The sequence below is a fragment of the Oncorhynchus gorbuscha genome, linkage group LG10 (assembly GCF_021184085.1).
Source record: "Oncorhynchus gorbuscha isolate QuinsamMale2020 ecotype Even-year linkage group LG10, OgorEven_v1.0, whole genome shotgun sequence".
NCBI classification, from domain to species: domain Eukaryota; kingdom Metazoa; phylum Chordata; class Actinopteri; order Salmoniformes; family Salmonidae; genus Oncorhynchus; species Oncorhynchus gorbuscha.
This window is the reverse complement of record NC_060182.1, coordinates 97826334-97840141: the sequence shown is the minus strand read 5'-3', so window position 1 is coordinate 97840141 and position 13808 is coordinate 97826334. Positions and strand designations below refer to the sequence as shown.

Below are 13808 nucleotides of genomic sequence, written 5' to 3'. Positions count from 1 at the left end.
TGTATATAGCCTCCACATTGTACCGTAATACCCTGTATATAGCTTCCACATTGTACCGTAATACCCTGTATATAGCTTCCACATTGACTCTGTACCGGTACCCCCTGTATATAGCCTCCACATTGCCTCTGTACCGGTACCCCCTGTATATAGCCTCCACATTGACTCTGTACCGAACCCCCTGTATATAGCCTCCACATTGACTCTGTACCGTAATACCCTGTATATAGCCTCCACATTGACTCTGTACCGTAAAACCCTGTATACAGCCTCCACATTGACTCTGTACCGGTACCCCCTGTATATAGTCTCCACATTGACTCTGTACCGTAATACCCTGTATATAGCCTCCACATTGACTCTGTACCGTAACACCCTGTATATAGCCTCCAGATTGACTCAGTACCGTAACCCCCTGTATATAGCCTCCACATTGACTCTGTACCGGTACCCCCTGTATATAGCCTCCACATTGACTCTGTACCAGCACCCCCTGTATATGGCCTACACATCGACTCTTTACCAGCACCCCCTGTATATAGCCTCCACATTGACTCTGTACCAGCACCCCCTGTATATAGCCTCCACATTGACTCTATATCGGTACCCCCTGTATATAGCCTCCACATTGACTCTATATCGGTACCCCTGTATATAGTCTCGTTATAGTTATTTTATTGTGTTACTTTGTTTTATACCTTTGTTTATTTTGTAAATATTTTCTTAACTCTTTATTTCTTGAACTGCATTGTTGATTAAAGGCTTGTAAGTAATCATTTCACAGTGAGGTCTACAACTGTAGTATTCGGCGCATGTGATCCGTCTGTCCTTGGTTACAACACTACCGAGTTCGAAACTGCCCCTGGAAGCAACGTCAGCACAAGAACTGTTAGCCGCCAGCTTCATTAAATGTGTTTCCGAGCAGCTGGAGTTGGCTGGAGTGGTGTAAAGCTCGCCGCCCTTGGACTCTAGAGTGTGTTCTCTGGAGTGATGAATCACACTCCACCATCTGATCTGGCATTCCGACGGACGAATCGGGATTTCAAATCAAATCAAAATCAAATACAATTATTTTAGTCATATGCGTCGAATACAACAGGTGTAGATTTTACGGTCGGATGCTGAGTGGTTGCCAGGCAGTGATGCAACCAGTCAGGATGCTCACGATGGTGCAGCTGTAGAACCTTTTGAGGATCTGAGGACGCATGCTAAATCTTTTCAATCTCCTGAGGGGGAATAGGTTTTGTCTTGCCCTCTTCACAACTGTCTTGATGTGCTTGGACCATGTTAGTTTGTTGGTGATGTGGACACCAAGGAACTTGAAGCTCTCAACCTGCTCCACTACAGCCCCGTCGATGAGAATGGGGGTGTGCTCGGTCCTCCTTTTCCACAATCATCTCCTTTGTCTTGCTCACGTTGAGGGAGAGGTTGCTGTCCTGGCACCACACGGCCAGGTCTCTGACCTCCTCCCTATAGGCTGTCTCATCGTTGTCGGTGATCAGGCCTACTATTGTTGTGTCATCAGCAAATTTAATGATGGTGTTGGAGTCGTGCCTGGCAGTGCAGTCATGAGTGAACAGGGAGTACAGGAGGGGACTGAGCACGCACCCCTGAGGGGCCTCTGTGTTGCAGATCAGCGTGGCAGATGTGTTGTTACCTACCCTTACCACCTGGGGGTCGGCCCGTCAGGAAGTCCAGGATCCAGTTGCAGAGGGGGGTGTTTAGTCCCAGGGTCCTTAGCTTAAGTTTTGAGCTTTGAGGGCACTATGGTGTTGAACACGGAGCTGTAGTCAATGAATAGCATTCTCCCATAGGTGTTCCTTTTGTCCAGGTGAGAAAGGGCAGTGTGGAGTGCAATAGAGATAGCAGGTCCTTCTGTAGCTCAGTTGGTAGAGCATGGCGCTTGTAACGCCAGGGTAGTGGGTTCGATCCCCGGGACCACCCATACGTAGAATGTATGCACACATGACTGTAAGTCGCTTTGGATAAAAGCGTCTGCTAAATGGCATATATTATTATTATTATATTAGATAGCATCATCTGTGGATCTGAAAGGGCGGTATGCAAATTGGAGTGGGTCTAAGGGTTTTCTGGGATGATGGTGTTGATGTGAGCCATGACCAGCCTTTCAAAGCACTTCATGGCTACAGACGTGAGTGCTACGGGTCGGTAGTGATTTAGGCAGGTTACCTTAGTGTTCTTGGGCACAAGGACTATAGAGGTCTGCTTAAAATATGTTGGTACTACAGGGAGAGGTTGAAAATGTCAGTGAAGACACTTGCCAGTTGGTCATCGCATGCTCGCAGTACACATCCTGGTAATCCGTCTGGCCCTGCGGCCTTGTGAATGTTGACCTGTTCAAAGGTCTTACTCACATCTGCTGCGGAGAGCGTGATAACACAGTTGGTGCTCTCATGCATGTTTCAGGGTTATTTGCCTCGAAGCAAGCATAGAAGTAGTTTAGCTCGTCTGGTAGGCTCGTGTCACTCGGCAGCACTGGGGAGCGTCAGAGCCGGTGTCGTAGGATTCGATCTTAGTCCTGTATTGATGCTTTGCCTGTTTGATGGTTCATCGAAGGGCATAGCGGGATTTCTTATAAGCTTCCGGGTTAGAGTCTCGCTCCTTGAAAGCGGCAGCTCTAGCCTTTAGCTCAGTGCGGATGCAGCCTGTAATCCATGGCTTCTGGTTGGAGTATGTACGTAGTCACTGTGGGGATGTCATCGATGCATTTATTGATGAAGCAAATGACTGATGTGGTAAACTACTCAATGCCATCGGAGGAAACATGGAACATATTCCAGTCTGTCTGCTTCCTCTGACTAGTTTTTAATTGATCTAGTCACGGGTGCTTCCTCCTTTAATTTTTGCTTGTAAGCAGGAATTAGGAGGATAGAATTATTGTCAGATTTGCCAAATGGAGGGCGAGGGAGAGCTTTGTATGTGTCTCTGTGTGGAGTGAAGGTGGTCCAGATTTTTTCCCCTCTGGTTGCACATTTAACATTCTGATAGAAATTTGGTCAAACGGATTTAAGTTTCCCTGCATTAAAGTCCCCGGCCACTAGGAGCGCCGCCACTGGGTCAGCGTTTTCTTGTTTGCTTATAGCGGAATACAGCTCATTCAATGCTGTCTTAGTGCCTCTGTCTGTGGTGGTATATAAACATCTACAAAGGACACAGATGAGCACTCTCTCGTTAGGTAGTGTGGTCTACAGCTTATCACTTCAGGCGAGCAATATCTCGAGACTTCCTTGTACATCGTGCACCAGCTGTTGTTTACAAAAATACATAAACCGACGCCCCTTGTCTTAACAGACGCCACTGTTCTATCCTGCCGGTACATCGTATAACCAGCCAGCAGTATGTTGATATTGTCGTCATTTATCCACGACTCCGTGAAGCATAAGATGTTACAGTTTTTAAATGTCCCGTTGGTAGTTTAATCTTCCGCGTAACTCAACGATTTTATTGTTTAAAGATTGAATTGGGGTTCGACGGATGACAGGAGAACTCTACTTACCCAAATGCATAGTGCCAACTGAATACTTATTTTCCACCATAATTTGCAAATAAATTAATAAAAAAATCCTACGATGTGATTTTCTGGATTTTTTTTCTTCTCATTTTGTCTGTCATAGTTGAAGTGTACCTATGATGAAAATTACAGGCCTCTCTCATCTTTTTAAGTGGGAGAACTTGCACAATTGGTGGCTGAATAATTTTTTGCCCCACTGGATGTATATATATATATGTACTTTTTACCCATTTTTCTCCCCAATTTCCTGATAGCCAATTGGTAGTTACAGTCTTGTCCCATCGCTGCAACTCCCCTACGGCCTCAGGAGAGGCGAAGGTCGAGAGCCATGCCTCCTCCGAAACAAGATCCCTGCTCACTTAACCCGGATGCCAGACGTACCAATGTGTCAGAGGAAACACCGTCCAGCTGGCAACCGGGGTCAGCTTGCAGGCACCCGGAACACCACAAGGAGTCGCTAGAGCACGATGGGACAAGGACATCCCGGCTGCACTACTCAGGAGGCGAAGGGCAACCTTAGCACTACAGCATACAATGACATTCTAGATTATTCTGTGCTTCCAACTTTGTGGCAACAGTTTGAGGAAGTTCCTTAACCTGTTTCAGCATGACAACGCCCCCGTGCACTAAGCGAGGTCCATACAGAAATGGTTTGTCGAGATCCGTGTGGAAGAACTTGACTGGCCTGCACAGAGCCCTGACCTCAACCCCATCAAACACATTTCGTATGAATTGGAAAGCCGACTACTAACCAGGCCTAATCGCCCCAAATCAGTGCCCAACCTTCTCAATGCTCTTGTGGCTGAATGGAAGCAAGTCCCCACAGCAATGATCCAACATCTAGTGGAAAGCCTATCCATGAAGACTGGAGGCTGTTATAGCAGTGAAGGGGGACCAACTCCATATTAATGCACATGACTTCGGAATGAGATGTTCGACGAGCAGGTGTCCACATACTTTTGGTGATGTAGTGTACATTCCTGGACAAAGTCTCTCTCCTGCTATCTAAATCCTTCAACATGTTTTTATGATCTACCACGGTCTCCCTGTATGCCTGTCCCCATCTCACAATCTCTCTTCATGCATTTCTCTGTGTTCTGACAGACCAAATACAGCAGGTGGAGACAGAGAGAACTTCCTAGGTCAATGACCTCAAAGTAGAAGAACCTCATAAATAACCTCATAGAGACCGAAAGGGAACCGATAGGGACCTCACAGAGAGCAGAGTTACTGTCAGAGACTCATGCTGGGAGCCGTGTAAGGACCAGAGACTATTTATACAGGAGAACTGAGAAAAAGCAGGGAGGCCTCACGATCAGTACTGAAGTCATCTATCAGGATGATCTCCTGGATCAGAGAGGGAGGGCTCCTCAACAGGACACTGGGAGAGAGAGAGAGAGAGAGAGAGAGAGAGAGAGAGAGAGAGAGAGAGAGAGAGAGAGAGAGAGAGAGAGAGAGAGAGAGAGAGAAGAGAGAGACAGAGACAGAAGAGAGAGAGAGACAGAATAGAGAGAGAGAGAGACAGAGAGAGAGAGAGAGAGAGAGAGAGAGAGAGAGAGAGAGAGAGAGAGAGAGAGAGAGAGAGAGAGAGAGAGAGAGAGAGAGAGAGAGAGAGAGAGAGAGCGAGAGAGAGAGAGAGAGAGAGACAGAGAGAGAGACAGAGACAGAGAGAGAGAGAGAGGGGGAAAGGGGGAGAGGGGGAGAGAGAGAGGAGACAGCATTAAACACTAAATAAGATGGTAAATTCTTAACTCTTTATTGTGTGAGAAATACAATAGTACTTTACTTTCTGATGGTGCGTAGCAGGCTGGAGTGTGTTCTTTGTGTTTTACAGCAGTGTTCTATAGCAGTGTTCTAGTGCTCTATAGCAGTGTTCTAGTGTTCTATAGCAGTGTTCTATAGCAGTGTTCTAGTGTTTTACAGCAGTGTTCTAGTGTTCTATAGCAGTGTTCTAGTGTTTTACAGCAGTGTTCTAGTGTTCTATAGCAGTGTTCTAGTGTTCTATAGCAGTGTTCTAGTGTTTTATAGCAGTGTTCTAGTGTTTTACAGCAGTGTTCTAGTGTTTTATAGCAGTGTTCTAGTGTTCTATAGCAGTGTTCTTTAACAGTGTTCTAGTGTTTTACAGCAGTGTTCTAGTGTTCTACAGCAGTGTTCTAGTGTTCTACAGCAGTGTTCTAGTGTTGTACAGCAGTGTTCTAGTGTTCTACAGCAGTGTTCTAGTGTTGTACAGCAGTGTTCTAGTGTTCTACAGCAGTGTTCTAGTGTTCTACAGCAGTGTTCTAGTGTTCTACAGCAGTGTTCTAGTGTTGTACAGCAGTGTTCTAGTGTTCTACAGCAGTGTTCTAGTGTTCTACAGCAGTGTTCTAGTGTTGTACAGCAGTGTTCTAGTGTTCTACAGCAGTGTTCTAGTGTTCTACAGCAGTGTTCTATAACAGTGTTTTAGTGTTTTACAGCAGTGTTCTAGTGTTGTACAGCAGTGTTCTAGTGTTCTACAGCAGTGTTCTAGTGTTGTACAGCAGTGTTCTAGTGTTCTACAGCAGTGTTCTAGTGTTCTACAGCAGTGTTCTAGTGTTCTACAGCAGTGTTCTAGTGTTCTACAGCAGTGTTCTAGTGTTCTACAGCAGTGTTCTAGTGTTCTACAGCAGTGTTCTATAACAGTGTTTTAGTGTTTTACAGCAGTGTTCTAGTGTTGTACAGCAGTGTTCTAGTGTTCTACAGCAGTGTTCTAGTGTTGTACAGCAGTGTTCTAGTGTTCTACAGCAGTGTTCTAGTGTTCTACAGCAGTGTTCTAGTGTTCTACAGCAGTGTTCTAGTGTTCTACAGCAGTGTTCTAGTGTTCTACAGCAGTGTTCTATAACAGTGTTTTAGTGTTTTACAGCAGTGTTCTAGTGTTTTACAGCAGTGTTCTAGTGTTCTACAGCAGTGTTCTAGTGTTCTACAGCAGTGTTCTAGTGTTCTACAGCAGTGTTCTAGTGTTCTACAGCAGTGTTCTATAACAGTGTTTTAGTGTTTTACAGCAGTGTTCTAGTGTTTTACAGCAGTGTTCTAGTGTTCTACAACAGTGTTCTAGTGTCCTGTAGCAGTGGAACCTTACCTTTTGATGGTTCGTAGCAGGGTGGAGCGAGCCTCATTGTTGAAGGTGATGATGATGCTCGTAGGAGGAAGGTTAGCGTCATAATTTACGGAGGCACACCTACAAACGAAAATAAGCAACATTGTTTTACAGTATTCACAACTCCTGTGCATTGTGTACTGTACACCCCACTCACTATAAAACCCAATGAGTGTTTGCTATCATAACAGCAAAGGACATGTGATATCATAGCAGCCCAAGGATGATGGCATGATGTTCTCTCTTTATGAGAGCGTCTTTCGAGTCGAGCCGTGTGTCTCTGATGACCTGCTCTGAGCCCAGGCTGTCTGTGTATAGTCACCTGTAGTGTCTCTGATGACCTGCTCTGAGCCCAGGTGGTCTGTGTGTAGTCACCTGTAGTGTCTCTGATGACCTGCTCTGAGCCCAGGCTGTCTGTGTATAGTCACCTGTAGTGTCTCTTATGACCTGCTAGGAGCCCAGGTGGTCTGTGTGTAGTCACCTGTAGTGTCTCTGATGACCTGCTCTGAGCCCAGGTGGTCTGTGTGTAGTCACCTGTAGTGTCTCTGATGACCTGCTAGGAGCCCAGGTGGTCTGTGTGTTGTCACCTGTAGTGTCTCTGATGACCTGCTAGGAGCCCAGGTGGTCTGTGTGTAGTCACCTGTAGTGTCTCTGATGACCTGCTAGGAGCCCAGGTGGTCTGTGTGTAGTCACCTGTAGTGTCTCTGATGACCTGCTAGGAGCCCAGGTGGTCTGTGTGTAGTCACCTGTAGTGTCTCTGATGACCTGCTAGGAGCCCAGGTGGTCTGTGTGTAGTCACCTGTAGTGTCTCTGATGACCTGCTAGGAGCCCAGGTGGTCTGTGTGTAGTCACCTGTAGTGTCTCTGATGACCTGCTCTGAGCCCAGGTGGTCTGTGTGTAGTCACCTGTAGTGCCGTGTGTCTCTGATGACCTGCTCTGAGCCCAGGTGGTCTGTGTGTAGTCACCTGTAGTGCCGTGTGTCTCTGATGACCTGCTCTGAGCCCAGGCTGTCTGTGTGTAGTCACCTGTAGTGTCTCTGATGACCTGCTCTGAGCCCAGGCTGTCTGTGTGTAGTCACCTGTAGTGTCTCTGATGACCTGCTCTGAGCCCAGGTGGTCTGTGTGTAGTCACCTGTAGTGCCGTGTGTCTCTGATAGCCCGCTCGGAGCCCAGTCGGTCGCTCTCGGCCAGGTTGAAGGCGTGGTCTCTGTAGGGGTCGTCTCCCGCCTTCAGCTGTTTCTCCAACAGATACGCCTTCTCATCGAAACTACCTAAGAGCTGACCCTGCTGCTGCTCCGCCCACGGAGACAGGGTCATCTGCAGGGGGGCAGAACAAAACACAGAGGTCAGGAGTCAGAGGTCAAAACTCAGGAAGTAGAGGTAAACAAGAAAGATGGGTTACGAGTTAGAAGATGGATGTCAACACTCTGATGTCATCTTTGTCTCTCACACAGTTGATGGTGACCTTATCAAACTCATTTGAAAAGCTTAGATACTGTACCACCTGATCCATAATCTGAGACACCCAGTTAGTGATCTCTAGAATGACTGAGATGTTATCTGTTCTGAGACACCCTGTTAGTGATCTCTAGAATGACTGAGATGTTATCTGGTCTGAGACACCCATTTAGTTATCTATAGAATGACTGAGATGTTATCTGGTCTGAGACACCCAGTTAGTGATCTCTAGAATGACTGAGATGTTATCTGGTCTGAGACACCCAGTTGTAGGTGTAGGAGTGAGAGGGGAGACAGGAGGTGTAGGAGTGAGAGGGGAGACAGGAGGTATAGGAGTGAGAGGGGAGACAGGAGGTGTAGGAGTGAGAGGGGAGACAGGAGGTGTAGGAAGAGAGGCTTAGAGAACACACACAAGCAGACACTCACAGACAAGACACACACGCAGACACACACACACAGACAGAGAGACACACAGACACACAGACAGACACAGACAGACACACACACAGACACACAGACACACACACACACACACACACACACACACACACACACACACACACACACACACACACACACACACACACACACACACACACACACACACACACACACACACACACACACACACACAGAGCCACACACACACACACACAGAGCCACACACACACAGACACACACACAGACAGACACAGACACACACACAGACAGACACACAGACACACACAGACACACAGACAGACACACACACAGACAGACACACAGACAGACACACACACAGACAGACACACAGACAGACACACAGACACACAGACAGACACAGACACACACACAGACAGACACAGACACACACACAGACAGACACAGACACAGACACAGACACACACACACACAGACACAGACACACACAACTTGCTTGGAGTAACTCCCATCATGACGTCATGAGTAGATAACTAACCAAGGCTGTGTCCCATGGCACCCTTGGGGCGGCAGGGTAGCCTAGTGGTTAGAGTGGAGGGGCGGCAGGGTAGCCTAGTGGTTAGAGCATTGGCCTAGTAACCGAAAGGTTGCAAGTTCGAATCCCCGAGCTGACAAGGGCAGAACGACAGATTTGTAATCTGTCGTTCTGCCCCTGAACAGGCAGTTAACCCACTGTTCCTAGGCCGTCATTGAAAATAAGAATTTGTTCTTAACTGACTTGCCTAGTAAAATAAAGGTAAATTTAAAAACTTGAAGAAAAAAAATCCCTGGTCAAAAGTAGTGCACTATATAGGGAATAGGGCGCCATTTCAGACGCCCCCAGTGACAGAAGTACCTCAAATCAAATGTATTTATATAGCCCTTCTTACATCAGCTGATATCTCAAAGTGCTGTACAGAAACCCAGCCTAAAACCCCAAACAGCAAGCAATGCAGGTGTAGAAGCACGGTGGCTAGGAAAAACTCCCTAGAAAGGCCAAAACCTAGGAAGAAACCTAGAGAGGAACCAGGCTATGTAGGGTGGCCAGTCCTCTTCTGGCTGTGCCGGGTAGAGATTATAACAGAACATGGCCAAGATGTTCAAATGTTCATAAATGACCAGCAGGGTCCAATAATAATAAGGCAGACAGTTGAAACTGGAGCAGCCAGGTGGACTGGGGACAGCAAGGAGTCATCATGTCAGGTAGTCCTGAGGCATGGTCCTAGGGCTCAGGTCCTCCGAGAGAGAGAAAGAAAGAGAGAATTAGAGAGAGTCCCTCTAACTCCTAATTCATTTCATTGAAAGGAGGTGGAAACAACATCGATTCAACCAGTGGGACTGAGCCGCAACAGTCTTATTTAAATGTTATTTTCCCTTGTTAGACACATCACACACTGAATGTAAGCACTCACGAGTGCAGGTGATTGAAATCCCCCATAATCCCCCATAATGAATTTGGGCGCATCAGAGGAAATCGCAACAAATCACATTTTATTTGTTACATACGCCGAATACAACAGGTGTAGAAATGACTTACTACGAGTCCTTAAACAACAACGCAAATTTTTTTATTTTTGTGCCCTGTGCACAGAATTAACAAAGAGTAGCAGCAGCTAGTTCCTGGGGTTTATTATGGATCCCCATTAGTTCCTGCCAAGGCAGCAGCTACTCTTCCTGGGGTTTATTATGGATCCCCATTAGTTCCCGCCAAGGCAGCAGCTACTCTTCCTGGGGTTTATTATGGATCCCCATTAGTTCCTGCCAAGGCATCAGCTACTCTTCCTGGGGTTTATTATGGATCCCCATTAGTTCCCGCCAAGGCCGCAGCTACTCTTCCTGGGGTTTATTATAGATCCCCATTAGTTCCTGCCAAGGCAGCAGCTACTCTTCCTGGGGTTTATTAAGGATCCCCCTTAGTTCCTGCCAAGGCAGCAGCTCTTCCTGGGGTTTATTATGGATCCCCATTGGTTCCCGCCAAGGCAGCAGCTACTCTTCCTGGGGTTTATTATGGATCCCCATTGGTTCCCACCAAGGCAGCAGCTACTCTTCCTGGGGTTTATTAAGGATCCCCCTTAGTTCCCGCCAAGGCAGCAGCTACTCTTCCTGGGGTTTATTATGGATCCCCATTAGTTCCCGCCAAGGCAGCAGCTACTCTTCCTGGGGTTTATCATGGATCCCCATTGGTTCCTGCCATAAATATCCCTAGAAAATGTTCCTATTCATGAAAATCACAAATGAAATATATTGAAACACATAATGTTCCTCTAGCAGGGTAAAGGGTTTCTCTAGCAGGGTAAAGGGTTTCTCTAGCAGGGTAAAGGGTTTCTCTAGCAGGGTAAAGGGTTTCTCTAGCAGGGTAAAGGGTTCCTCTAGCAGGATACACGGTTTCTCTAGCAGGGTAAAGGGTTTCTCTAGCAGGGTAAAGGGTTTCTCTAGCAGGGTAAAGGGTTTCTCTAGCAGGGTAAAGGGTTTCTCTAGCAGGGTAAAGGGTTTCTCTAGCAGGATAAAGGGTTTCTCTAGCATGGTAATTATTTCTCTAGCAGGGTAAAGGGTTTCTCTAGCAGGGTAAAGGGTTTCTCTAGCAGGGTAAAGGGTTTCTCTAGCAGGGTAAAGGGTTTCTCTAGCAGGGTAAAGGGTTTCTCTAGCAGGGTAAAGGGTTTCTCTAGCAGGGTAAAGGGTTTCTCTAGCAGGGTAAAGGGTTCCTCTAGCAGGGTAAAGGGTTCCTCTAGCAGGATAAAGGGTTCCTCTAGCAGGATAAAGGGTTTCTCTAGCAGGGTAAAGGGTTTCTCTAGCAGGGTAAAGGGTTTCTCTAGCAGGGTAAAGGGTTTCTCTAGCAGGGTAAAGGGTTTCTCTAGCAGGGTAAAGGGTTTCTCTAGCAGGGTAAAGGGTTTCTCTAGCAGGGTAAAGGGTTTCTCTAGCAGGATACACGGTTTCTCTAGCAGGGTAAAGGGTTTCTCTAGCAGGGTAAAGGGTTTCTCTAGCAGGGTAAAGGGTTTCTCTAGCAGGGTAAAGGGTTTCTCTAGCAGGGTAAAGGGTTTCTCTAGCAGGGTAAAGGGTTTCTCTAGCAGGGTAAAGGGTTTCTCTAGCAGGATACACGGTTTCTCTAGCAGGGGGTTTCTCTAGCAGGGTAAAGGGTTTCTCTAGCAGGGTAAAGGGTTTCTCTAGCAGGGTAAAGGGTTTCTCTAGCAGGGTAAAGGGTTTCTCTAGCAGGGTAAAGGGTTTCTCTAGCAGGGTAAAGGGTTTCTCTAGCAGGATACACGGTTTCTCTAGCAGGGTAAAGGGTTTCTCTAGCAGGGTAAAGGGTTTCCCTAGCAGGGTAAAGGGTTTCTCTAGCAGGATACACGGTTTCTCTAGCAGGGTAAAGGGTTTCTCTAGCAGGGTAAAGGGTTTCTCTAGCAGGGTAAAGGGTTTCTCTAGCAGGGTAAAGGGTTTCTCTAGCAGGGTAAAGGGTTTCTCTAGCAGGGTAAAGGGTTTCTCTAGCAGGGTAAAGGGTTTCGCTAGCAGGGTAAAGGGTTTCGCTAGCAGGGTAAAGGGTTTCGCTAGCAGGGTAAACGGTTTCTCTAGCAGGGTAAAGGGTTTCTCTAGCAGGGTAAACCGTTTCTCTAGCAGGGTAAAGGGTTTCGCTAGCAGGGTAAAGGGTTTCTCTAGCAGGATAAAGAGTTTCTCTAGCAGGGTAAAGGGTGTCTCTAGCAGGGTAAAGGGTTTCTCTAGCAGGATTCAAGTCTCTGTTGTAACTAATCGTCATTCCCAGTGGTAGAGGACATACAGAGACCCATTCAGTCACAAACAAGAGACAGACACACACCATTCTGATTCAATAAGCATCTACACATTCAGTCACATACAGCGTGGAGCAGGACCAGATAAGAGGTTGAGCTCATGGAAAAATTCAGATAATGTCGCGTTGCAAAGGAGATTGTTCCGCAGAGCAAACAAAAAACAGTGCTGTAATGTAATTTTGAGTTATGATAACATCACAATCGAATTTATTACCATGGTTACAGAACAGAGAGAGAGAGAGACAGAGACAGAGAGAGACAGAGACAGAGACAGAGACAGAGAGAGAGAGAGAGAGGAGAGAAAGGGAGAGAGGAGAGAAAGGGAGAGAGGAGAGTGGGTTAAGTGTTATATGTCCAACCCTTGTTTGTTTCTTGTGTCTAATTGGACTAAAAGGTCTAGCCTGGTTGCCATGGTATTGTGTTTAGGGTCACATTACCTGGGAGAGGGCCAGGGTGAAAAACCATCTTAACACACACAGCGTGACTACCACAGCTCTGAGAAACTCAGGGGGGGTGAACCTTTCTGCTCTGAGCTCTAACTATGTATAGAACACAACAGGCCAATGCTTTCATCAACTCAAACTTCATTCTTTTTTTTGCAGCAATTTGGAAGCCACAACAAAATGGCATCCTCAAAAATGAAAATGATTAAGTTATACACTTACCGTCCAAAAGTTTGGGGTCACTTAGAAATGTCCTTGTTTTTTAAATTTTTATAAAGAAAACCCCTTTTTTTGTCCATTAAAATAACATAAAATTGATCAGAAATACAGTGTAGACATTGTTAATGTTGTAAATGACTATTGTAGCTGGAAAACGACAGATATTTTTTCAATTAAATATCTACATAGGCGTACAGAGGTCCATTATCAGCAACCATCACTCCTGTGTTCCAATGGCACGTTGTGTTAACTAATCCAAGTTTATCATTAGAAAACCCTTTTGAAATTATGTTAGCACAATTCCCCCGAGAGGTGCGGGGAATTGAACCCTGGTCTTCGGTGGGGAGAGGGGTGACCTGTCCATGCTGGAGGGGGTTACTGCTTGATCACGGGCTCTGCACAACTTAAATTCACTTTAATTAAGTGTATAAAGGTTGTTTTTTGTTTTGTCAATTTCAAGTCGCCATTGAATCTCTTTTTTTGTGTTTTCTTTTACAGTGTGGCTGTGTGGCTAAAAATGTAAACGAAATGTCCGATCTTACTGCCCCTCCTGTTTCTAATCTGTCAAAATAAAGCATTAAAAACAAAATTCCACCAAAAATATTCTCAATATACCCTTGTCATCAATCAATACTTGGGCTAATAATAATTTGCATTCCCAAACCATTGATTGTATGAGAAACTGCTCTTAACCGCCCGGCTGCCTGCTCTTAACCGCCCGGCTGCCTGCTCTTAACCGCCCGGCTGCCTGCTCTTAACCGCCCGGCTGCCTGCTCTTAACTGCTCGGCTGCCTGCTCTTAACCGCC

At 46.3% G+C, this 13808-nt stretch overlaps 2 protein-coding genes across 10 annotated transcripts in view; both read right to left on the bottom strand.

Annotated features, from left to right (window-relative positions):
- Positions 1-13808, bottom strand: part of LOC124046819 (dynactin subunit 1-like) — an 808447-nt gene that overhangs the window by 370536 nt on the left and 424103 nt on the right. The gene's annotated exons all lie outside the window — the stretch shown is intronic.
- Positions 1-13808, bottom strand: part of galnt16 (UDP-N-acetyl-alpha-D-galactosamine:polypeptide N-acetylgalactosaminyltransferase 16) — a 113887-nt gene that overhangs the window by 90764 nt on the left and 9315 nt on the right. Inside the window, exons 2-4 of the mRNA XM_046367595.1 lie at positions 7776-7960; positions 6627-6725; positions 4846-4913 (exon numbers count right to left, since the gene is read on the bottom strand). Of these exons, the coding sequence (XP_046223551.1) occupies positions 4846-4913; positions 6627-6725; positions 7776-7960 (352 nt within the window). The remainder of the gene's footprint in view (positions 1-4845; positions 4914-6626; positions 6726-7775; positions 7961-13808) is intronic.